General features: G+C 43.8%; 1 protein-coding gene across 2 annotated transcripts in view; it reads right to left on the bottom strand.

Annotated features, from left to right (window-relative positions):
* trpm4a (transient receptor potential cation channel, subfamily M, member 4a) overlaps positions 1-16,234 on the bottom strand; it is a 78,615-nt gene extending 62,381 nt beyond the window's left edge. For both annotated transcript variants that reach the window (XM_048617724.1, XM_048617725.1), the window contains exon 1: positions 16,069-16,234. In XM_048617724.1, coding sequence (XP_048473681.1) covers positions 16,069-16,095 — 27 coding nt within the window. In that variant the 5' untranslated portion in view covers positions 16,096-16,234. The remainder of the gene's footprint in view (positions 1-16,068) is intronic.
* Between the last annotated feature and the right edge of the window lie 8,040 nt (positions 16,235-24,274).

Genomic DNA, 24,274 nt, shown 5'->3' with positions numbered 1-24,274 from the left:
GATGTTGCCTGGCCTGCTGTGTTCATCCAGCTCTACACCTTGTAATCACTTTAGAGATAACATTACTGGTTTAGTAATAAGCTCTAAGCTCTAGGCTCAAACCTCACCTCAGCAGCCGGGAGAATTTAAATCCAATTTTATAAATCTGGAATTAAAATCACGTCTCACTGATGATTATCATAAAACTATCATCAATTATTATGAAAGCCCAACTAGTTCACTAATGTCTTTTTGGGAAGGAAATCTTACCTGGTCTGGCCTACATGTGACTTTAGATCCATGGCAACATGGTTGACTCTTAACTGGCCTCTGAAATGGCCTTAGCAAACCACTCAATTCAAGGGCAAATGGGAGGGGGGCGGGGGGGGGGGGGGGGCATCAAATGCTGGCCTTGCCAGTGACACCTCCATTACATGAAAGAAAGAAAAATTATTTTGTGCTTTTCACATTCTCAAGATGTTGCAAAGTACTTTACAGCCAATCTAACACTTTCTGAAATGTCATCAGGGTTGTAATTTTGGAAACATGGCAGCTAGTTGTGCACAGGAATGTCCCAAAAGTCATAAATCTGATAAAATGACCAGGTAAAATATTTTCTGATGTTGGTTGAACGTCTGCTAACAGAGTTCACCAATTCTGTGACCCTGGAAAAGGGTTAGAGAGCTGGTGGGAAGAGTGTTCGAAGGGAGGTGAGAGAAATTGGGGAAGGAAGGTTTGTGAGATAGGGTGGGGAATGGGAAGTGAGGTGGAAAATGTCTTAACTGCAGATTATTTTTACAGAATCAAATGCACCCGACGTTTTCACCAGGTTTTTATCTGCTAAAGGGGGAAAAAAAATTAGGCCTCAAAGGCCAAGCCCATCATGAGAAAAGAAAGTCAGGAATTAAAGGGGGTCTCACAATTCTTAACATTCAGTCTGAGCCTCAGGGTTGATGTGTCAAAGTTTATGATCACAAAATCTCATCTCATGGTTTGGGAAGCACTGTTCTACAATCAGAGTTCCTACAGTGTGGATGGAGGCTGTTTGGCCCATCAAGTCCATACCGACTCTCTGAAGAGCATCCCACCCAGATCCAGACCGCTACCCTATCCACATAACCCCACATTCCCATGGCTAATCCACCTAGCCTGCACATCCCTGGACTGTGGAAGGAAACCAGAGCAAACCCACACACACCCAGGGAGAACATGCAAACTCCACTCAGACAGACAGTCACCCGTGGCTGGAATCAAATGGGCGGCACAGTGGATCAATGGTTAGCACTGCTGCCTCAGAGCACCAGGGACCCGGGTTCAATTCCACCCTCGGGCGACTGTTTGTTTGGAGTTAGCACATTCTCCCTGTGTCTGCGTGGGTTTCCTCCGGGTGCTCCGGTTTCTCTCCCACAGTCCTAAGATGTGCAGGTTAGGTGGATTGGCTATTCTAAGTTGCCCCATAGTGTCCAGGGATGTGTAGGTTAGGTGTGTTAGCAACAGGAAATGTGGGCTTACAAGGATAGGAAAAGTGGGGGTCAGTGTGGACTTGTTGGGCCAAATGGCCTATTTCCACACTGTAGGAATTCTATGAAACCTAGGGCCCTGGCACTGTGAGGCAGCAGTGTTAACGACTGTGCTGCCCATATGGTGCATTCGCTCCCCTGTGCAGATGGCTTTAGCGTTCCACAGTGAGGGTTGGGTTATAGCATTGTCCTTTTTAACGGGTCTGAGCTTGATTGGAATAGAGCCTAGGATAATGAGGTCATAACCACTACTGCTGCATTGCTGCCTTCCTCACGAAGCCAATACGAGAGGCATTGATGCAAAATCCTATTCACTCATAGGAATTAGGAGCAGGGCTCTGCCATTTGGCCCTTCTGGTCTGGCTTACTATTCCATAAAATCATGGCTGGTCTGTTTATGGTGTCAACGCCACTTTCCTGTCTGCCCTTGAGAACCCTTGGCTTCCTTTTCAATTTAAAAAACTTAAACTTAAAACTTAACCTTGAAAAAATTCAATGACTTGGCCTTCACTGTTGTTTGGGGATCAGAGGTCCATAGGATAACAAAACTTAAAGGGGAGATAAATTTCTCTGACTTAAAAGGAAGACCTCATTTTAACACTGAGTCCCAAATTCTAGTTACCCAAACAAGAGGAAATAGCTCCATGGTAACCATGTTATCAACTACGCTCAGGATCTTCTATCTTTCTGTGAGATCATCTCTCATTCTTGTAATCTACAATGGGTAAAGACACAATCTACAAAGAACAAGGAACAGTACAGCACAGGAACAGGCCCCTTGGCTCACCAAGACTGCACCAACACATGAAACTTTTCTAAAATAGAAACATTTTGCCTCTATCCTGTCCATATCCCTCTATTCCATGCCTATTCATGTTTCTGTCAAGATGCCTCTTAAACATTGCTATTGTAACCACCTCTGGCAGTCCATTCCAGGTGCTTGCCACCCTCTGTGTAAAAAACCTGCCTTTCACACCTCCTTTAAACTTACCCCTCTCACCTTAAACCCATGTCCCATAATAATTGACATTTCAACCCTGGAAAAAGACTCAGACTATCCGTGCTTTTCACAATTTTGTAAACTTCTATTATGTCACCCATTATTCTTCGATGAACCAGTGAAAACAAACCAAGTGTATCCAAATCCCTCCTCATAGCTAATACCCACCAAACCAGGCAACCAACATCTTGGTAAACCGTTTCTGTACCCCTCTCCAAAGTTTCCCTATTCTTCTGGTAATGTGGCGACCAGAATGGCACACAATATTCCAAACGTGGCTGAACTAAAGTTTTATACAGCTGCAACACAACTTGCCAATTTTTATACTCTCCACCCCGACTGATGAAGGCAAGCATGCTGTATGCTTTCTTGACCATCTTATCCACTTGTGTTGCCACTTTCAGGGAACTACGGACTTGTACACCCAGATCCCTCTGTATGTTGATGCTACTGAGGGTTCTGCCATCTATTGTATACTTCTCTCCTGCATTAGATCTTCCAAAAGGCATCACCTCTCATTTGTCAGGATTAAACTCCATCTGCCATTTCTCCGCCCATGTCTCCAGCCTGTCTATATCCTGCTGTATCCTCTGACAATCCTGCTCACTATCCGTGGCTCCCCCCATCCCCCCCAATCAAAGCACCTACATTCTCCTCCAAATCATTTATATCTATGACAAACAGCAGGGATCCCAATACTGCTGCCTGAGGAACACCATTGGTCACAGATCTCCAATCAGAAAAATACCCTTCCACTGCTGCTCTCTGCCTTCAATGACTAAGCCAGTTCTGTATCCAACTTACCAGCTCACCATGGATTCCCTGTGACTTCACTTTTTGCATCAACCTGAAATGAGGAATCTTGCCAAAGGCCTGGCTAAAGTCCATACAGGCAACTGCCATCTTTGCTCACTTCCCCAAATAACACAATCAAGTTTGAGAGACACGATCTTCCCCACACAAAGGCTACAGTTGCCAATAAGTCCATATTTTTCCAAATGTGAGTAAATCTTATCCATTAGAATCTTCTCCAATAATTTCCCTATGACTGATGTAAGGTTCGCCAGCCTATAATTTCCTGGATTATCCCTGTTGCCCTTCTTAAACAAAGGAACAACGTTGACTGTTCTCCAGTCCTCTGGGACCTCTCCTGTGACTAAAGAGAACACAAAGATTTTGTACACGGGCTCAGCAATTTTGTCCTTCACCTCCCGCAGTATTCTGGGACAGATCCCATCAGGTCCTGGGGACTTGCCCACCTTAATGCTTTTTAAAAACACCCAATACCTCCTCCTTTTTGAAATTGATATGCCCTAGGATATCAACACAGCCCTTCCGAGACTCACCATCCACCATACCCTTCTCCTTTGTGAATAATGATGCAAAAGTATTTGTTAAGGTCCTCACCCATTTCCTCCAGCTCCACACTTAAATTCCCTCCTTTGTCCTTGAGTGGACCTACTCTCCCTAGTTCTTGCTCCTTATGTATGTATAAAATGCTTTGGGATTTTCATTAATCCTTTCAGCCAAAGGCATTTCGTAGCCCTTTTAGCCCTTCTAATTCTTTGCTTAATTTCTTTCTTGTTATCTTTATATTCTTTGAGGACTCTTTCAGTCTTCAGTTTCCTAAACCTTACGTATGCCTCCTTTTTCTCTTTTACCAAGCTCTCAATTTCTCTTGTCATTCAAGGTTCCTGAACCTTGCCATCCTTATCCTTCATTTTCACAGGAACATGCTGAACTCTAATCAAATGGCCTTTCAAAGATTCCCACACGCCAGATGTGGATTTATCCTCAAACAGCTGTCTCCAGTCTACATTTGCCAGTTCCTGCCTAATATTACGGTAGTTAGCCTTCCCCGAGTTTATCACTTTCACCCGAGGACTGCTCTTATCCTTATCTATAAATAAGTTAAAACTTACAGAATTATGGCCACTATTGCCAACACGCTCCCCCACTGAAACTTCAATTACCTGGCTTGGCCCACTCCCCAATATCAGGTCTTATGTGGCGTTCTCACTAGTTGGACCATTAATATATTGTTTCAAAAAAACTGTCCCAGACACACCTAACAAACTCTTCCCCACCCACCCCGTCCCCACCTGCCCCCCCAATCCAACCCCCAGCCCCAAACGAGGCCCCAGGCAATATAGGGAAAGTTAAAATCACCCAGCACAAAACCCTACTGTTTTTATATTTTTCCATAAACTGCCCACATTTCTGTTCCTCTATCTCCTGCTGGCTATTGGGAGGCCTGTAGTACAATCCCATCAAACTGATTGTACCTTCCTATTCCTGAGCACTACCTATATAGCCTTGCTGGATGAGCTCTCTAATGTGTCTTCCCTCAGTACAGCTGTGATATTCACCCTGTTCGACCTTTCTTCAGAAGACAAGGTCTTCATCCCAGGAATAGGTCAAGTGAATCTTCTCTGAACTCCTTGTAACAGGGAATGATGGACAATTGTATTCATTCATTCCTTATGCAAAAAAGCTCCTTCATTCACTCTTCTTTGTACCTATTGACACTAATGTGTCCATCAACCACTTGAATGGTCCGTGCACAAGCTAATGACGCAGTCATACTCAATCTTTAAGGAAGGGAATGATGCATGGTTACATTTGCTCATTGCATTTATGACAGCGTCTTATTTGGGAGATATATTCTGCAAATTAATCAATCACCAGTACTAAACAAATCATTGCTCCTCACATTATGAATTAAACCCTGTAACTTTATCCTCTGCTTGGCACAGGTCATGAATCTCCCAACTTCTCTGCCCTTTGGTATCTGCCCTTTCTTGTGTGTGAGGGTATGGGTGCCAAGTTAATTGGCAAGACCTGTGATAAAGCACTCAGATTTTGAAGAGTTACGTTATAGAATTGCATGAACTTGGCTTCGCCTTAAATACTTCTTTGCATCAACCTCCCCAATGGTAGTAACTTGCACATTCAAACAACTTCTTAGTAATGATATTAATTCTGTATTCTTCACTCGTGTGACAATCTTACATTCATGAGCCCTTGTTTTGGACACGTGGTTGAAACATTCTCTCAAAGTGCACCCGTTTGGAATCTTTTATCGTTTTGAAGAACTCAAGCTCTGCTATCAGCGATGGCCTCTGACATTTGTAACCTCTCAATTGGACCATTATTTTTGAAAATTGTTCATGAGCCTTGATCAGTGCTTCTATTTCTGGAGATCAGAACTATGCACAGATTTCGTCGTATCTTTCAAAACGAAAAAATGGACAAGTACACAGGAAAGTTAAATAAATGCGAAAGAAAAGGCATGCAGGCCTTCATAGTGAGAGAATTTGAGTTTTGGAGTAAGAATGTCTTGCTGCAGTTATACAGGGCCTCGGTGAGACCACACCTTGAATATTGTGTTCCGGTTCGGTCTCCTTCTCTGAGGAAAGACATTCTTGCTATTGAGGGAGTCCAGCGAAGGTTCACCAGACTGATTCCCGGGATGGCAGGACTGACACATAAGGACAGGTTGGATCAACTGGGCTTGTGCTCACTGGAAGTTAGAAGAATGTGGTGGGGAGCTCATAGAAACGTATAAAATCCTGATGGGACTGAACAGGCTGGATGTAGGTAGAATGTTCCTGATGTTGGGGATATCCAGAACTAGGGGTCACCCTCTAAGAATAAGGGGTAGGCCATTCAGGATTGAGATGAGGAAGAATCTTCAGAGAGTTGTGAACCTGTGGAATTCTCTCCCACAGAAAGCTTTTGGGGCCAGTTTGTTGGATATATTTAAGAGGGAGCTGGGCATAGCCTTTGTTGCTAAATGGATCAAGAGGTATGGAGAGAAAGCGAGAATGGGATACTGAGATTGCATGATCACTCATGATCATATTGAATGGTGGTGTAGGCTCGAAGGGCCGAATGGCCTACTCCATACCTATTTTCTATGTTTCTATACAAAGCAAGGACCAGGAAATTGGGCTCAGGTACAAAACTCTCTCAGAGAGCAAACACAGCTGCAATGGACCAAATGTTCTTTGATAAAAGTTGGTGCAAAATTCACAAATTGTGCAAATAGCTTATCTAAGTTGCATCCTCAGATAGAAATCCCCTGAGAATCAGGGGATTACTTTCTTGATCTACAATTTGAATCAAAAAAAGTGAATTGTCTCCAGCTCATCCCCAAGTTTGCTGACTATAAACTCTCAGGCACTAGATTCAGCTGTTCCTTTCACTGCTGCCCTCATCACCATCTCCAAATGCCTTTATCTTCTTGAGGTGATTAATGATTGCAATATGGTACAATGCAGCATGCATACCAGCCTACACACTTTTGGTAAACTTGCCCAAACACCTAACAGAGTTATAGAGAAAATCTATTGCCAATGTTACTGGGAATGGGGCAGATATAGTCTGAAACTTATTTTACTTTGAACCGTACAAGAAGTTGCCCAACTTGGTCAAAGTTTATGATTGATTTAAAGCAGGGTGGGGCTCAATATGTAAAAACACAAATTGTCATCACCAATGCTTTAACGCCAAAACAGCTGACCAAACAGGGAATCTGTACTGTTTCACTGCAGGAGGCAACTACCTGTGTCTATGCAGTTCAGTATAGTCCACCCACTGGTCATGTATATGGGCAACTCATAGGGTGTGGTGCCCTTATCTGCCTCGCTGAATCAACAGGGAACTCTGAAAATATGTACGCAGTGAGTAACTCTTACCCTTATGTACGAGAAGAAATTCTATCAGTTTAAAATGGAAATCTCATCCAGTTACACAAAGAAACCTTACCCTGCTGAATGAGCAGCAACTCTTTCACGTTTCACAGGGAAACCTTACTCTGCTGAATAACTTTAAATCTTGTGCACTTACAGAGAGAATGCTCACCTTGCTGAATAAACAGTAACTCTCTTCAGTTATACATTGTAGTCCCAGAGCATACAGTTACAACCTTTCATCTTTCACTCTTCAGCACAAGAATGCCAAATTTCAAAGGGAGCAATAATTCAGGCATCATGGGAAAAAGGCTGCTGATTGGTTGGATGGTCAACTCAATTCTGATTGGTCAAGGGTTTCCCGAGGCGAGCACATCAGGGAGCTTTGTTGCCCAGACTTTTGCTTGATTCAAAACTGACGTGTTTCCTGAACATGTTCTTTTTCCTTATGGGGACGGGTCCTTGCAGATAAATGTCTATAGCTTCTAGCAAGTGTAAGAGGCTGGTGAGATTTGATTCAATTAATAAATATGCAAAATAAAGCTATTTTCAGTGATAGAGACCATGAAACTGTCACCCATCAGCTTCACTAACATCCTTCAGGGAAGGCAATCTGCCACCCTCACCCAGTCTGGTCCACACGTGACTCCAGACCCACAGCAATGAACCTGATTCTTAAATACCGGACCTGCTGAGCTTTTCCAGCAACTTTGTTTTCGTTCTTAACTACCCACTGAAATGCCGAGATACTCAGTTCAAGAGCAATTAGGGATGGGCAACAAGTGCTAGCTTTGCCAGCAATACCCACATCCCAACAAAAGAATTATACCCAATGACTTATCACTGGCGCTGTCTATGGGAGAGCAGGTTTCTCAGTTCCTAGAGTAGCCTCATACAGTTTTTCTTTTGTTTCATTGTGTTTGAATGCGGTTGTCATGGTGAAATCTGTTAAGGCAAAATATTTTACATTTCAGGTACATTAAATATAGCTTAATCCAGAATAATATTCTCTCCCACTATCAGTTGAAAAATTCCAGTGCCAGAAGGTCACTGCCTCCTGCCGCAGACTGATACCTGTTCCATTTCTCAGCCATTCTCTGGCTGCTATCTGGTTTAGGTTTTGATTGTATTGTCCTGGAACATCAAGGAATTGATGTCCTGGGAAGAACGAAACTCTGAGAGAGAAATCATAATGAACATAAAAAGCTTTCCACTTCTTTAAGCTCCTTTATTCATTGGTTGTGAAAAGATTGGACATTGACCAACAATCAAAGATCATCCAACTGAATAACAGAATCTGTTCAGCTTTCCAATGGGTGTTGGAAGCTGGATCATCACTGATGATTGATGTTTGAGCTGACCAATGGTGATACTGCAAGAGAGGTATGATTAGGAGCAACTGGTCATGTAATGAACGCTCCTCTCCCCCCCACCCCCGCAGGAAAATGATCCAACTGCCTTTAGCAATCTTATCCTGACTTAGTTGGTGCTGAGTATAATTTACGATGTTCTTCTTCAAAGTTAATGTTCAATCCATAAATGATATATGACACAGAAACAGACAATTTGGCCCAACCAGAGCATGCTAGCATGACCTACCCAATCCTCCTCCACCTTTTTCCATCTAAATACAATATAATCTTCTATTCTGATTTCTCTCTGACATTTGTCTAGTTTCCTCTTAAATGCAGTTATAACGTTCACTTCAACCACGGTGGTTCAGTTGTTATCACTGCTGCCTCACAGCACCAGGAACCCAGGTTCAATTCCTCCTTTGGGTGACTGTTTATATGGAGTCTGCACATTCTCCCTGTGTCTGTGTGGGTTTCCTCCCACAGTCCAAAGATATGCAGGCTGGGTGGATTGGCCATGCTAAATTGCCCATAGTGTTCAGGGATGTGTAGATTAGGGGGATGTGTCTGGGTGGGATATTCTGAGGATTAATGTTGACTTGTTGGGCCAAATGGCCTGTTTCCACACTGTAGGGATTCTATGATTCCCTTGTGACAGTAGGCTCCTCATTCTTACTCCTCTCTGGGTGAAAAATTTTCATCTGAATTCTCCATTGGATTTCTATCCACTCAATCAAAATATTTCATCATTTTTAAAACTTTCCACGAGGTCACCCCTCAGCCTTCCTTTTTTTAAAGAAAAGACTGAAGCTATGTGGAGTCAGGGGTATTATCTAGCAGGGAATCCCTCGGAGTTTGTGTGACTGTGACCCGGGGAGAAATTATAAAAGACACTATTGACAGAGTGACTGCAACATGATGCGAGTTAAAGAAAGCAGCTGATTGGTGAGTATTTTTAGTCTTTAAAACAAAAGCAAGATCTTTAACTTGTGTTTGGGTCTCTAGTCTATTTTTCTCCATTTTTCTTAAGGGTGACTTGTTAAATATAAGATTAATACTGGCTACTTGTAATGGTAGTTAATTATGATAAAGTTTTAAAAAGTTAATTACAATACAATGTGATGAATGAGGGATTCTTCAAGTGTGAAGAGCAGGGATACTAGAGTAAGTAATTCATCAGTTGGGTTAAATGCAATAGTGATGTGAAAATGGGTGATGTATTGCTGCTGCAGTGTGTGGGAGTTGCTGGACACCAATGTGATCCCGGCTGAACATATCTGTAATAAGTGTTTTCAACTCGGAAGCAAATTGAGAAGTTGGAGTCCGAGATACAGACATTATCATTTCACTTAATTTATGATTTATTTACTCCAGTATCCCTGGTCTTCATACTTGAAAGGCATATCAGGGTAAGGGAAAGTTACCTGTGCATGTTGCTCTAGTAGGAGTAATTAAAATTTGGTCTGTGATTAGGGACGGAGATGTGACAACAGGTGAGGCAGATATGGGGACTCAGAGGGCCACATTTAAGGAGTCCCAAACCCTGCAATTGTCCAACAATTATGAGGTTTTTGAAAGTGTGTGTGAACAAGTGTGGGACCATCAAATTGATAGAGGTAGCCACAAGAATTCAAAGACTGTATTCAGGACAGTTTCTGAAAACAATATGTTGTGTATCCAGGGATGAGGCTATTTTGAATCTGGTAATATATAATGAGACAGGTTGGGTAAATAAAGTTAAAGATCCCCTAGGAAACAGAGATGATTTGAGAATTCAGTAATCAGTTTGAGTGTGAGAAATTTGGCTCGGAAACAACTGTGCTAAGCTTAACTAAGGGTAATTACAAAACAATGTGGGCAGAGTTGGCAGGAGTGGACTGGGAAAGGAGTTTAGCATAAAAGATGATTGATGAACAATGAAAATGTTTAAGAAAATAGTTCTTGATTTACAATTGAGATATATCCTAGTGAGGAAGAGGATCCTAGGAAGGATATAAACCAACCATGGCTAACCAAGGAAGTTAAGAATAATATTAAAGTAAAAACACTCAATGTGGAAAAGATTAGTGGTACACCAAAGGACTGGGAAAGTTTTAAAAACCAACAAAGGTGACCAAAACAAAAAGAACATAAACCTTGAGGATAAATTAACAAGTAATTTAGAAAGGATTGTAAGAACTTTATCACATATATGAAAAGGAAGAGAGAGATTACAGTGAATTTAGGCCCTGAGAGAATGAGGTGGGGCAATAATGATAAGGAACCAGGAAATGACAAAGGAGTCCAGAGACTGAATTGGACTCACCCTAGAAATACTCTAGCTACAAAAGGAGGTTGTAGGCGAGGAATCTGCAGCAAGTGCCTCACCTCCTGGCTCCCCAAAGCCTGAGAGTCTTGGGCTGATAAATAACAAGTAATATTTGTGCTGTACAAGTACCAGTCAATGAACATGAGGGAACCCAACCATCTTCCTTTGACATTCAATGGCATTACCATTACTGAATCCCCCACTATCAACATCCCTGGGGATTATCATTGACCAGAAACTCAAATGAACTCACCACATAAATACAATGGCTACAAGAGCAGGTCAGAGACTAGAATCAATGCAGCGAGTAACTCACTTCCTGACTCCCCATATTGTGTCCACCATCTACAAGGCACAAGTCAGGAGTGTGATGGAATACTGCCCACTTGCCTGGATGAGTGCGGCTCCAACAACACTCAAGAAGCTTCACATCGTTGAGGAGAAAGCAACTCACTTGATTGGCACTACATCCACACTCTCCACCACCGACGCTCAGTAGCAGCAGTGTGTACCTTCTACAAGATGCACTGCAGAAATTCACCAAGACTCCTTAGATAGCACCTTCCAAACCTATGACCACGTCCATCCAGAAGGACAAGGGCAGCTGATATATGGGAACACCATCTCCTGCAAGTTCCCCTCCAAGCCACTCCCCATCCTGACTTGCAAATATATCCCCACTTCTTCAGTGTCACTGGATTAAAATTCTGGAATTACCTCCCTAAGGGCATTGTGGGGCTGGGACAGGGACTGCAGCAATTCAGGAGGGCAGCTCAGCATCACCTTCTCATGGGGCAACTATAGAATCACTACAGCGTGGAAGCAGATCAATTGGTCTATTGAGTCCAGACCAACCCCTCCAAAGAACATATCACCCAGACCCACCCCCTCCATTCTATCCCTGTAACTCTGCATTTCCCATGGCTAACCCACCTAGCCTGTACATCTCTGGACAACATAGGTAATTTCCCACGGCCAATACACCTAACCTGCACATCTTTGTACTGTGGGAAGAAACTGGAGCACCCAGAGAGAATATGCAAACTCCACACAGTCGGTCGCCCTAGGTTGGTATAGAACCTGGGTCCCTGGTGTTGTGAGGCAGCAGTGCTAACTACCATGCCTAGGGACAGGGAATAAATGCTGATCCAGCCAGCGATGTCCATAACCCATTAGTGAGTTTAAAAAAGTTGAATAAATACTTTGCATCAATGCTGTGGCCACAATTATTTACTTTATATATATATATGAATGACTTGGACAAGGAAAGTGAATGTACTATTGCCAACTTTGTGGATGGCACAAAAATAGGTAGGAAGGCATGTGGTGAGAATGGCGCCAAAGTGTCTGCAGAGGGTTACAGACCCAACTGAATAGGCAAAAACTTGGCAGATGGAATATAACGTGGCAAAATGCGAGGTTATGCAGCTTAACAGAAGAATAGAGGAGCGGAGTATTATTTAAATGGGAAACAATTGCAGAAAGCTGATGCTTAGAGGTATTTGGTACATAAATCACAAAAAGTCCACATTCACGTTACAGGGGTAATAAGGAAGGCCAATGAGCCTCTGTCACAAGGCAAAAGGGAATGACATACAAAAATAAGGAAGTCTTGCTAAAACTGTACAATGCTAGTTGGGCCACACCTAGAGCACTATGAATTATTTTGAAGGCAGTCCAAAGAAGGTTGACTAGTTTGATTCTGGTTATGGAGTTTTCTGTACTCATTGCAGTTTAGAAGAATGAGAGGCAACCTTATTGAAACATTTCAGAGGGTTCGACAGGATAGATGCTGAGAGGTTCTCTCCCCTTTGTGGGATGTCTAGGGCCAGAGGGCATACTCCCAGATTAAACAGTTACCCAGATAAAGCAGAGATGAAGAGGAATTTCTTCTTCCAGACATAGCGAATCTGTGGAATTCTTTACCTCAGAGGGCTGTCAAGGCTGGCTCATTAAATCTATTCAAGGCTGAGATAGACAGATTTTTAATCACTCAGGGGAATCATTGGTTATGGGGAAGTGGAATTGAGGTTTGTCAGATTAGTGTTAATTTCAATGGTGGCAGACTGAATGATCTACTCCAACTACATGTTATGGTCTTATGGACGAAGCCTGTCAATCCTGTCCCAACAAGTAAACCCACATATTCCTGATATCATCTTTGTGAAGGTCCTCTGTGTCTTCTCCAGTGCTTCTACGGTCACAGTCTAAGAATAAGGGGTAAGCCATTCAGGACTGAGATGAGGAAGAATTTCCTCACTCAGAGAGTTGTGAACCTGTGGAATCCTCTCCCACAGGAAGCCAGTTCGTTAAATATATTCAAGAGGGAGCTGGATGTGACCCATGTGATTTAAAGGATAAAGGGGTATGGAGAGAGCGCGGTAATGGGATACTGAAATTGCATGACTAGCCATGATTGTATTGAATGGTGGTGCAGGCTTGAAGGGCCTTTTCTATGTTTCTATAATATAGTGACCAGAACAGCAGACAGTACTGTAACTTTGTTCTAACCAACATTGGATAGACATTTAGAATTACATCCTGACTTTTGAAATCTATTCCCCTAGAAATAAAACCTAGTGTGTTGTTTTCTTTTTCTTTCCTATGGCCTTGCTGACCTGGAGTTAGTGGGTTATAGTGATTGTCATCTTTATATTGTGAGATCTCGATGTTAGATGATGTCCTATAGTCATAGTAGCTTTTTGACCTTGTCTCTAGGGAATGGTTATTTTCTGGCCATCTCCAGGGTCCTTCATTGTGGATTGTCCTTCACAGAAGCTTTCTCTCACTCGGAATTAGTCATAAGTCTTTCACTCCCTTTTCAGCTCACATCCCTTGGACTCACTGGCTCAGTGAGGACGTGAATCCATTCATCACTTATTTGCCATTCAGACTAGTTTTTGACCTTCCAAAGTGTTGACTCAGTAAGCAAACAGGAAGGTTTATGTTTAAGCTAAAGCTCCTTTGTGCATGTGCCTCTGTGTTTGAAAGAACGCCAACATGAGAAGAAGTGTTTAAAAGGCGTTCTCCCTTTTTGTGATAATCTTCTCATTAAGGGTGTTGAGGGGGGGAATAGGGTGGGTCAGCCACATTGATTGTTGAGAGCACTGGCTTCTCCTTTTTTAATAAGGCCTCACGGAATCTTTCAGAAGCACTTGACGAGGTTAAAGTTTGGCTCAGTCTCACATCCATCCAAAACAACACCACCCACAACACAGCACTCCCTCAGGGTGGGGATCAGGCTCAAATCTCTAACATGGGGTTTGAACTCACAATGTTCAGGCTTTGGAAAGTGCATGCTTCCCTCAGCCACCACACTGGGACTGGGAAATGTGAATGGCAATAGGGAAGACATGGACTGAACCATTCAACCCATTGAGGCCATGCTAGAAGGTGGGCAGGGACACTGTCCACAGCTTCTCCTCCTGCTTCGATCTACAATGAGGAGAAACTTCTCCTGACCTTTACATTCCTGCTGACCTTAACTTGCTGCAGTCTACTCAGAGCCAACTGTTTGACTGCCATTTGCACCTAATATAAGAAAAGGTCTTCAAATAGCCCCTGGTTTAATGCATCTGTTTCAGAAATGTGCCCTGACCAAAGTTGCTGTGTGAAATGAGCAAGCATGCCATTTGGAAGCATTCAGCAACTGTAGGGGAGGTGATGGCCTAGTGGTATTATCACTAAATTATTTAATCCCGAGATCCAAGCAATGTTCTGGGGACCTGGGTTAAAATCCCACCGCAGCAGACGGTAGAATTTGAATTCAATACAAAAAAAGTCTGCAATTAAGAATCTAACAAATGTTGTAAAAGCCCATCTGGTTCACTAACGCACTTTAGAAGACTTGTGACTCCAGCGCCACAGCAATGTGGTTGATTCTTAACTGCCCTCTGGGCAATTAGGGATGGGCAGTAAATGCGGCCTAGCCAGTGACATACACACCCCACAAATGAATATAATAAAGGACAGGTTTATGCCCCAATCAGTCAGATCTGGGCTCATGGCTGCATTTTGGAAGGGCACTCTGAGAGGAGAGGGGATAATTCCTGCAGTTGAATAGTCCACGTACAGTTGTGGAGCCCACAGCAACAACACTGCATCACTCAAAGGACATATCGCAGAACAGGTACAGGCATGGGATTCCTACACTGTCCCAACCCCCAGTCTCCCAGCAAGCTACTGCTGTGCATGTGCATGTACCTTCAAGGGAGCATGTCTCAAACTGCTGTCCATCTCTACCAACCACAAGACAGGATGTGATCTATAATCAGATGAGAGCCCATCCACGAGCAGTCTTACAGGTTAGGCATGTCTAACGACTTCCTGGTTACCAGGGTCTAGGCCCGAAACGTCAACCTCTCTGCTCCTACGATGCTGCTTGGCCTGCTGTGTTCATCCAGCCCTGCACCTTGTTGTCTCGGATTCTCCAGCATCTGCAGTTCCTACTATCTCCTAGTTACCATTATCTGCATATACTCTTACCTTCAGATAAACCCACAGCACTGTTTGCCTTGTGTTGTGTTTGATATGTTTATGTTAAACTGAAGAACACAATGGGTAATACTGAGTGCAGGGATAATATACTCTGAATAATTAACCTGTTAAATACAGAACAGGAGCTACTAGTCCTCAAGGATAGAGTTTGTAAGTCAGCAGGAGTATTTAAATAAGATAACAAGGTGTAGAGCCGGAGGAACACAGCAGGCCAGGCAGCATCAGAGGAGCAGGAAAGCTAACATTTCGGGTTGGGACCCTTCTTCAGAAAGGGTCTGAAGCAGTGTTTAAAAGGCATTAATTTCTGAAGAAGGGTCCCAACCCGAAACGTCAGCTTTCCTGCTCCTCTGATGCTGCTTGGCCTGTTGTGTTCCTCCAGCTCTACACCTTGTTATCTCAGACTTCAGCATTCTATCTCTGAGGAGTATTTAAATGATGTTCCACTCTTGGATCGGTTTAAAATCTACCCTACGTTCCACACTGACAACAAAGGCAGTATATAACAGCAAAAGTTCTCATGAGAGAAATTTCCTTCAGGGAAAAGCAGGATAAATCAAGGTAGAGATCTTTTCTAAAGATCTGCGATGGAACCAGAGTAATTATCAGATTTGAATCTTGGCATTTCTCTGCCTGTTGATTTCAAGCTCAGCCTTTTCTGGGCAAGTTGGAACAAACTCCATGATTTACAGAAAGACTCTTGTTTCAATTCTAGCCATACCTGATCATTCTCCAGTGTACTGTCCATGGTTTCAGGGAGACTGCTCAATGATCGCTCAGTCTGAGGCCTTCTGGAAGAGAGGATGGTCACTGTCGCTCACTGACAGAGGCAGTAGTGATTAGTTTTTGTCTGTCTGTGTGCGAGCGTGACTGAGAGACGGAGAGAAGCCAGCCGCAACCACACCTGAGCTGTGTTTCAACCTGTCTGACTGTGAGTACATTTCTGCAAGAGCTGTTCAGCAAACAGGACTGAAATGTGATAAGAGGCTGACAGAGCCACTGGTGGAAGGTAACTGGCTGAAGAATGAGAAGCAGCAAGAGCAATAAATATTACACAGTGAATTTAATTGAATTCAATTTCTCAATTATCATACCCAATGTCAAAATGGAACCTTAATCTCATTGAAGGTGAACACCTCCGGAAGTATGACTCGACCTTTCTGCATCTGATTTCTCCCAGCAATTATGCTGGTGTCCCAAGCTACTTAAAGCAATGGAAAATTCAACCCGTTGTCTTTGTGGTTTGTGTGAATGCCTACCTCATGTTTTGTTATTGCTGTGAGCACTGGGTGGCATGGTGGCTCAGTGGTTAGCACTGCTGCCTCACAGTGCCAGGGACCCGGGTTCAATTCCATCTCTTGGTACCTGTCTGTGTGGAGTTTGCACATTCAGTTCTGAGAGAGGGTAGCCAGACCTGAAACATTAACTCTGTTTTTTTCCTTCACGGATGCTGCCAGACCTGCTGAGTTTTTCCAGCAACTTTGTTTTTGTTGCACATTCTCCCCATGCCTTGGTGCTCCAGTTTCCTCCTGCAGTCCGAAGATGTGCAGGTTATTAGGTGGACTGGCCATGCTAAAAATTGCTGTGTGGTGTGTGGGTTAGCCTTGGTTTAAGTACCCCCATTTAGGGATGGGGTGGATCTGGGTGGGATGCTGCTCAGCGGGTCAGTGCAGATTTGATGGACTGAATGGCCTCATTTTGCACTGTAGAGATTCTATGAGGGTCTTCAATTTTGCCACTTCCAACAGTCCACGCCGTACTATAGAACATCTATTTACTTCCTTCCTTTTCTGTAGCGATTCCTGTTCCAAATCTTTGATCAGGTGAGTCTGTTTCCAGGAAGCTGGGAATTCTAATCTTCTCGATAGGGCACTGAGGACAGATTCAATGATAGCCTTTGAATTATAATTGGAACAATACTTGCATTTTGCGGATTTGGTGATGTCTACTGAGGCAGAATTGATGAGGGTTCTGTAGGTGAATGAACCCTTAGGGGGCAGAGACCATAATATGAAAGAATTCACCCTGCAGTTTGAGAAGGAGAAGCCGGAAACAGATGTAAGGGTATTATAATTGAGTCAAGGTCACTACAAAAACTTGAGGGGGAAGCTGGTCAGAGTTGATCAGAAGGCGGTCTAGCAGGGAAGACAGTGGAGCAGCAATGACAGGAGTTTCTAGGAGTAATTCGGAAGACACAGCAGAAATGTATCCCAAGGAAGAAGAAACAAACTAAGAGGAGGACGAGGTAAGCATGCTTGATAAGGGAAGTCCAACGTACAAACAGAAAACGAAAGCGTACAATGTGATGAAGATTAGTAGGAAGCCAAATGATTGGAAAGCCTTTAAAAACCAGCAGAGAATAACTAAAAATGCAATAATTGGGCAGAAGATGAAATATGAGGGAAAGCTAGCAAGTAATATAAAAGAAGATTACAAGAGCTTTTTTTAGACACTTAAAAGGTAAGAGAGAGGCAAGAGTGGACCTTGGACCACTCGAAAAAGAGGCTGAAAAATTAGAAATGAGAACAATGAAATGGCAGAGGAACTGAACATGTACTTTGTATCAGTTTTCACACTGGGAGACACCAGCACCATAACAAAACTTCAAGAGATTCAGGGGGCAGAGGTGAATGTAGTGACCGTCACTAAGGAGAAGGTGATGGGGAAGCTGAAAGGTCTGAAGGTGGATGAATCACTTGGACCAGATGGACTAGATCCCAGAGGAGATTGTAGAGACAATGGTGGTGACCTTTTAGGAATTATTGGAGTCAGGGAGGGTCCCAGAAGAGTGGGAAAGTTCCACTCAAGGTGGTGGCAGAGCAGGGCTCCCCACTAGAGCTTATCCACTCCTACTGCTTTGTTTTCTCTTTTCTTTCTTCTTTTCTCATTGTTTCACTTCCTTTCTTTTAGTCCTTTAGTCTTTAGAGCTCAGGAGTGGAGGTGGACACGTCAGCGGCTGGGGGACGGTCAGCCATGAAACAGCTGGTCGTTGTCGAAGGCATCGTGCTTTCGCCGAGGTCCCGGAGAGGTACCAGAGCAGGACTCTGCAGTGAGGCAGCCAGTGTGGCAACGGAGTGTGGCAGCGGCTGGGTCCCAGCGCCAGGCTGGATAGCGGCAGCGGTAGACACTCACGATTCAGCTGAAGCCTTGTGAGTGGCGGCGATGCCTGCTGTTGCCCGATGAAGGTCTGCAGGGGCCACCAGTTGGAGAAGACGGCTGTCAAACCCAGGCGGGTCTTGGCCTAGCGCAAGGGGAGAGCAAGTCCTCTTGGGAAAGGCCCAGCTTGGAACATCTGTAGGCCCATGGCTTAAGAAAGGAATGTAATGTTTGACCTTTTCTGTTTATTTTCTTACTTTTTCCACTTTTATATTAAGAAGGCTGTAGTGTTGAACTTTTTAACTAATGTCTTTATTTGTCTACTTCTCTAGCTAAGATTTTGTACCTAAGACGGTGCTATGTGCATACTTTTCACTGTACTCTTGTACCCCATACTTGAGTGAACATAAGACCTAAATCTTTAAAACAAAGGCTAAGGTAACACCCCTGTTTAAGAAAGGATGGAGGCAGGAGATACGAAGTTATAGGCCATTTAGCCTGATCTCGTTCGTTGGTAAGATTTTCAAGTCCATTATTAAGGAATAGATTGCAAAGTACTTGGAAGTATCTGGTTAAAAATAGGGCTGGGTCAACATGGCTTTTGTCAAGGGGAGGTCGTGCCTGACAATCTGTTAGGATTCTTCGAGGGGGTAACGAGCAAGTTAGGTAAAGGAGAGCCAGTGGTTGCAATCTATTTAGATTTCCAGAAGGCCTTTGACAAGGTGCCACACCGGACATTGCTAAAATAAGATAAAAGCCCATGTGTTAGGGCAAGGTACTGACATGGATAGAGGATTGGCTGACGGGCAGAAGACAGACAGTTGGGATAGAGGGGTCTTTTTCAGGATGGCACTCAGTGACCAGTGGAGATCCACATGGCTCAGTGTCGGCCATAACTACTCATGTTGTACATTAACAATCTGGATGAAGGAACTGAGGTCATTGTGGCTAAGATTGGGGGTGCCACAAAGATAGGTAGAGGGACAGGTAGTGTTAAGGAAGTGAGGAGGTTTCAGAATGACTTGGACAGGCTAGGAGAGTAGGCAAAGAAATGGCAGTTGGAATGCAGTGTGGGAATGTGTGAGGTTAAGCACTTTGGTAGGAAGAAAAGAGAATCATAGAATCCCTGCAGTGTGGAAGCGGGCCATTCAGCCCATCAAGTCCACACTGACCCTTCAGAGAGCATCCCACCCAATCCCTGTAACCCCACATTTCCCATGGCTTGTCCACCTAGCCTGTGGATCCCTGGATACTATGGACAATTTAGCTTGACCAATCCACCTAATCTGCACATCTTTGGACTGTGGGAGAGAACTGGAGCACCTGGAGGAAACCCACGCCGACACGGGGAGAATGTGCAAACTCCACACAGACAGTTGCCGAGGGTGGAATCGAACACAGTTTCCTGGCGCTGTGCCGCCTATAACAAAAGTAGGAACAACACACCTTGTGTGGATAATGAGGGAGCAGCAGTATATCCGCCCAGTATCAAACCGGGGACGTTCCGCATGCAGGGTGAATGTGATTGCCACTACACAAAAGCACTGAGATGTAGACTATTTTCTAAACAGGGAGAGGCTTCAGAAATCTGAAGCACTAAGGGACTTGGGAGCCCTGGTTCAGATTCTCTTCAGGTTAACAGGCAGGTTCAGTTGGCAGTTAGGAAGGCAAAAGCGATGTTAGATTCATTTCAGGAAGTCTAGAATACAAGAGCTGAGATGTACTGCTGAGCCATACAAGACTCTGGTCAAACATTCCGCATTTGGAATATTGTGAGCAGTTTTGGGCCCCAAATCAAAGGAATGATGTGTTGGCGTTGGAAGGGGTCCAGGCGAGGTTTACAAGCATGATCCTGGGGATGAAGGGCTTGTCACATGAGGAGTGGTTGAGGACTCTGGGTCTCTACTCGATGGAGTTTAGAAGGATGAGGTGCAATCTGAACACTGAGAGGCCTGGATAGAATGGATGTGGAGAAGATGTTTCCACGAGTAGGAGAGACGAGAAGCCAAGGGCACAGCCTCAGCGTGAAGGAACAATGCTTTAGAACTGAGATGAGGAGGAATTTCTTCAGCCAGAGGGTGGTGAATCTGTGGAAATCATTGCCACAAAAGGCTGTGGAGGCCAAGTCTTTGAGTGTATTTAAGATAAAGATATTATAGGTTCTTGATTGGCAAGGGGATCAAGGGTTACGGGGAGAAGGCAGGAGAATGGGGTTAAGAAGCATATCAGCAATGATCAAATGGTGGAGTAGTCTTGATGGGCTGAATGGCCTAATTCTGCTCCTATATCTTATATCTTTGCAGTACCGAGTGAATGCTGTACTTTGAAAGGTGACAATTTACAGATACGACGTTAAACAGAGAATCCGCCTGCCCTCTCAGATGCACATAAAAGATTCCCATGGCCCTTATTTCAAAGTAAGTTCTCCCCATTTCATGTCTGATAGTAGCCCCTCCACCAGCTGTTGTGGAGCTTGCTGTGCGCAATATGACTGTTATATTCCCTCCATTCCAACAGCAACGACACTTCAAAACACACTTCACTGACTTGAAAGTGCATTTTTATTTATTGCCAATCCCTAATTACCCAGTGGGATTGTGGGTCTGGAGTCACATGTAGGCCAGACCAAGTAAGGATGGCAGATTTCCTTCCCTAAAGGGGATTAGTGAACCAGATGGATTTTTATGACAATAATTTCGTAGCCATCATTAGACTCTTATTCCCAGATTATTATTGAATTTGAATTCCACCATTTGTTAAGGCAGGATTTGAATCTAGCTCCCCAGGACATTGCTTGGGTCTCTGAATTAAGAGTCTGGCAATAATACCAGTCAGCCACCACCTACCTCCAGAGATCATGATATAATGTCACTTTTTCTGCCTTAACTTTAGCAGCTTAACCTATTCCTTTTCCCCTTATGTCTTTTGCCAGCTTCCACTTAAATGTGTCTCTGCCATTCACATTAACCACTCCATGTGTAGTGAATCTTACATCCTCCTCACTCTCTGAATCCTGAATTCTGACAAATAATTTGTTAGCTACTCTCTGATATTCTTGGGTCTCCGGTCCACTCGCTCAAAACAACTTGTGCAATATCCCTGGGTATCTGATAAGACTGCTCCTGCAAAGGAAGACAGTTATGAAACTTAAAATAAAAATCTTCAGGATCACTGACAGATCAGCATTCTTCCACAATAAAACACTGGCTTTAAATCACAAAATAAATAACTCGTTTGTTTCCCTGAGAGGTGTTGCCTAAGATTGGGGAAAGTGTGTCCTCTACTGTCCAAAGTTTGTAATTGGTTCAATTTCAAAGCAAAAAGCTTTCAATGCAGAATCAGTGAATGGTCACAGGACATGTCTCCACTGTTACTCCAGATGAGGAATGTGTCTAATGCCAGTCCCCATAACTCTGTACATTTTTTTTTAAGACAGATACAATGCTCTGAACCCAATACGATCCATTAGACTGGTCATTTGTATCTGGCCATTATTTTTCCAGGCAGTCTCAATATTTTAGCTTTTGCCTGCATTTATGTCATAGAGTCATAGAGATGTACAGAACGGAAACAGACCCTTCAATCCAACTCGTCCATGCCGACCAGATGTCCTAAATTAATCCAGTCCCATTTGCCAGCATTTGGCCCATATCCCTCTAAACCATTCTTATTCACATACCCATCCAGATGCCTTTTAAATGTTGTAATTGTACCAGCCTCCACCACTTCCTCTGGCAGCACATTCCACACACGCACCACACACTCTGTGAAAAAGTTGCCCCTTAGCCCCCTTTTAAACCTTTTCCCTCTCACCTTAAACCTATGTCCTCTAGTTTTTGGACTCCCCCACCCTGGGGAAAAGACCTCGACTATTCACCCTATCCCAAACCCTTGGGATTTTATAACCTTTTATAACGTCACTCTTCAGCCTCCAGGGAAAATAGCCCCTGCCTATTCAGGCTCTTCCTACTCTGTGCTATGACTTCATGCAGTGTTGGTAACTGTATACCTGCATCCTGCGTCAAACACTGGGATGGGAATTTGTTACTGAGGTTCAGTCGGTAGCACCCTCTCTGCTGAGTCAGAAAGTTTTTGGTTCAAGTTTCGCTCCATTAACCTGAGCACATCATCTAGCCTCACGCTCCAGCATAGTGGTGAGGGAATACTGGAGTATCAGAGGCTCAAAATCCTAGAGTCCCCTCCCTAACAGCACTATGGTTGTACTATCACCACGGAAATTACAGCAGCAGCTTCTCCAGGGCTGATCAATAGATGTTCATGTCCCATAAATGAATATAACACAGAGCTTTGCTGGACTATTTCAGAACATTGTGTGTAGAGACCCCTGTGCCCAACATCCTTGCAATCACTCTTAGCTAAAGCTGGAATATCCTCGAGGACTATTTTGAAACTGAACAGACCAGTTCTACCTGGTATAACAAGGTGTAGAGCTGGATGAACACCGCAGGTCAGGCAGCATCAGAGGAGCAGGAAAGCTGACGTTTCGGGTCGGCACCCATCTTCAGAAAGGGTCTGAAGCAGTGTTTAAAAGGCGTTAATTTCTGAAGAAGGGTCCCGACCCGAAACGTCAGCTTTCCTGCTTCTCTGATGCTGCCTGGCCTGTTGTGTTCCTCCAGCTCTACACCTTATTATTTCAGACTCCAGCATCGGCACTTCCTACTATCGCCCAGTTCTACCTGGTGCCTTGGCATATATTTGTATCGCTTAATCAAAAATTGTCAGATGGATGATATGTTCATTATCACATTGCTGTAAGTGGGAGCTTAAAGTGCATAAATTGGATGCCTCATTTTCTAATTGTCCGTGTTTTCGTTCATGGGATAAGCCCCCGAGCAGGTAATAGGGAGCTGCCTTCTTGAAGCACTGCAGTCCATGGCTGTAGGGGCCTCCACAGTTCAGGGAGTTCTAGACGCCCAACACTGTCCCTGTAAAAAAAAAGTCAACCCTCAAATCTCCTTTGAATTTCCCCCCACCCCCGACCTCACCTTAAATGCATGCCCCCTAGTATTAGACATTTCAACTCTGAGAAAAAGATTCTAACTGTCAACCCTATCAATGGTCTCACAATTTTATAGACACTCTCTTCAAGTCTCCCCTCAGCCTCCAGAGAAAACAACCCGAGTTTTTCTATCCTCTCCTTCTAGCACATACCCTCTAATCCTGGTAAACCTCTTCTGCACTCTCTCCAAAGCCTCCACATCCTTCCTATAAAGTGGCGACTAGAATTGAAGGCAATAAGTGCAGCCTAACTAAAGTCTTATCAAGCTGCAAGTCTCATCAAGCTGCATTTGTGAAGTTGATGCCTGAAGTGATTGTGGTCTCAGCACTTAATCCTTGACTCCTTGTCAGTCAAAGACCTATCTAACACAGCATTGAATAAACTCTGTGGGCCAAGCACCGATTTCCAATCACCAATGTCCACGCTTGATGCCCTTATCAAGTCTAACAGAACTCTACCTCGCTCTAGTCTCCTACAAATCAGGTTGTGACTCCTGGCTGTTTGAGTGCCAGATTCTCAGATCCAGACATGTTGCACCCAAAATTCAGAAGACATTGACTCGAGAGTTAGGCCTATGAGCTCAACAAAGTAGCAGCATGCTGGGAATAACCAGCAGGGAATATCCGTCAGCAGTGACTGCTGCCAAGTCGCATGATGTTGTTGTGAGGTTATTGGAATCCAGAAACTTTCAAATGTAGGCTTCTCTTAGTTCAAATTTCTACCCCCCAACAATTTCTCATCAGTAAGCAGCCAGCAACTTGGAAATCTACACATGCGCACACACACACAGAGTGACACACACACACACACA

The sequence above is a fragment of the Rhincodon typus genome, chromosome 37 (genome assembly GCF_021869965.1).
Source record: "Rhincodon typus isolate 14 chromosome 37, sRhiTyp1.1, whole genome shotgun sequence".
Taxonomy (NCBI): Eukaryota; Metazoa; Chordata; class Chondrichthyes; order Orectolobiformes; family Rhincodontidae; genus Rhincodon; species Rhincodon typus.
Note: the sequence above shows the minus strand (reverse complement) of the source record. Positions and strands in the feature narration are given on the sequence as shown.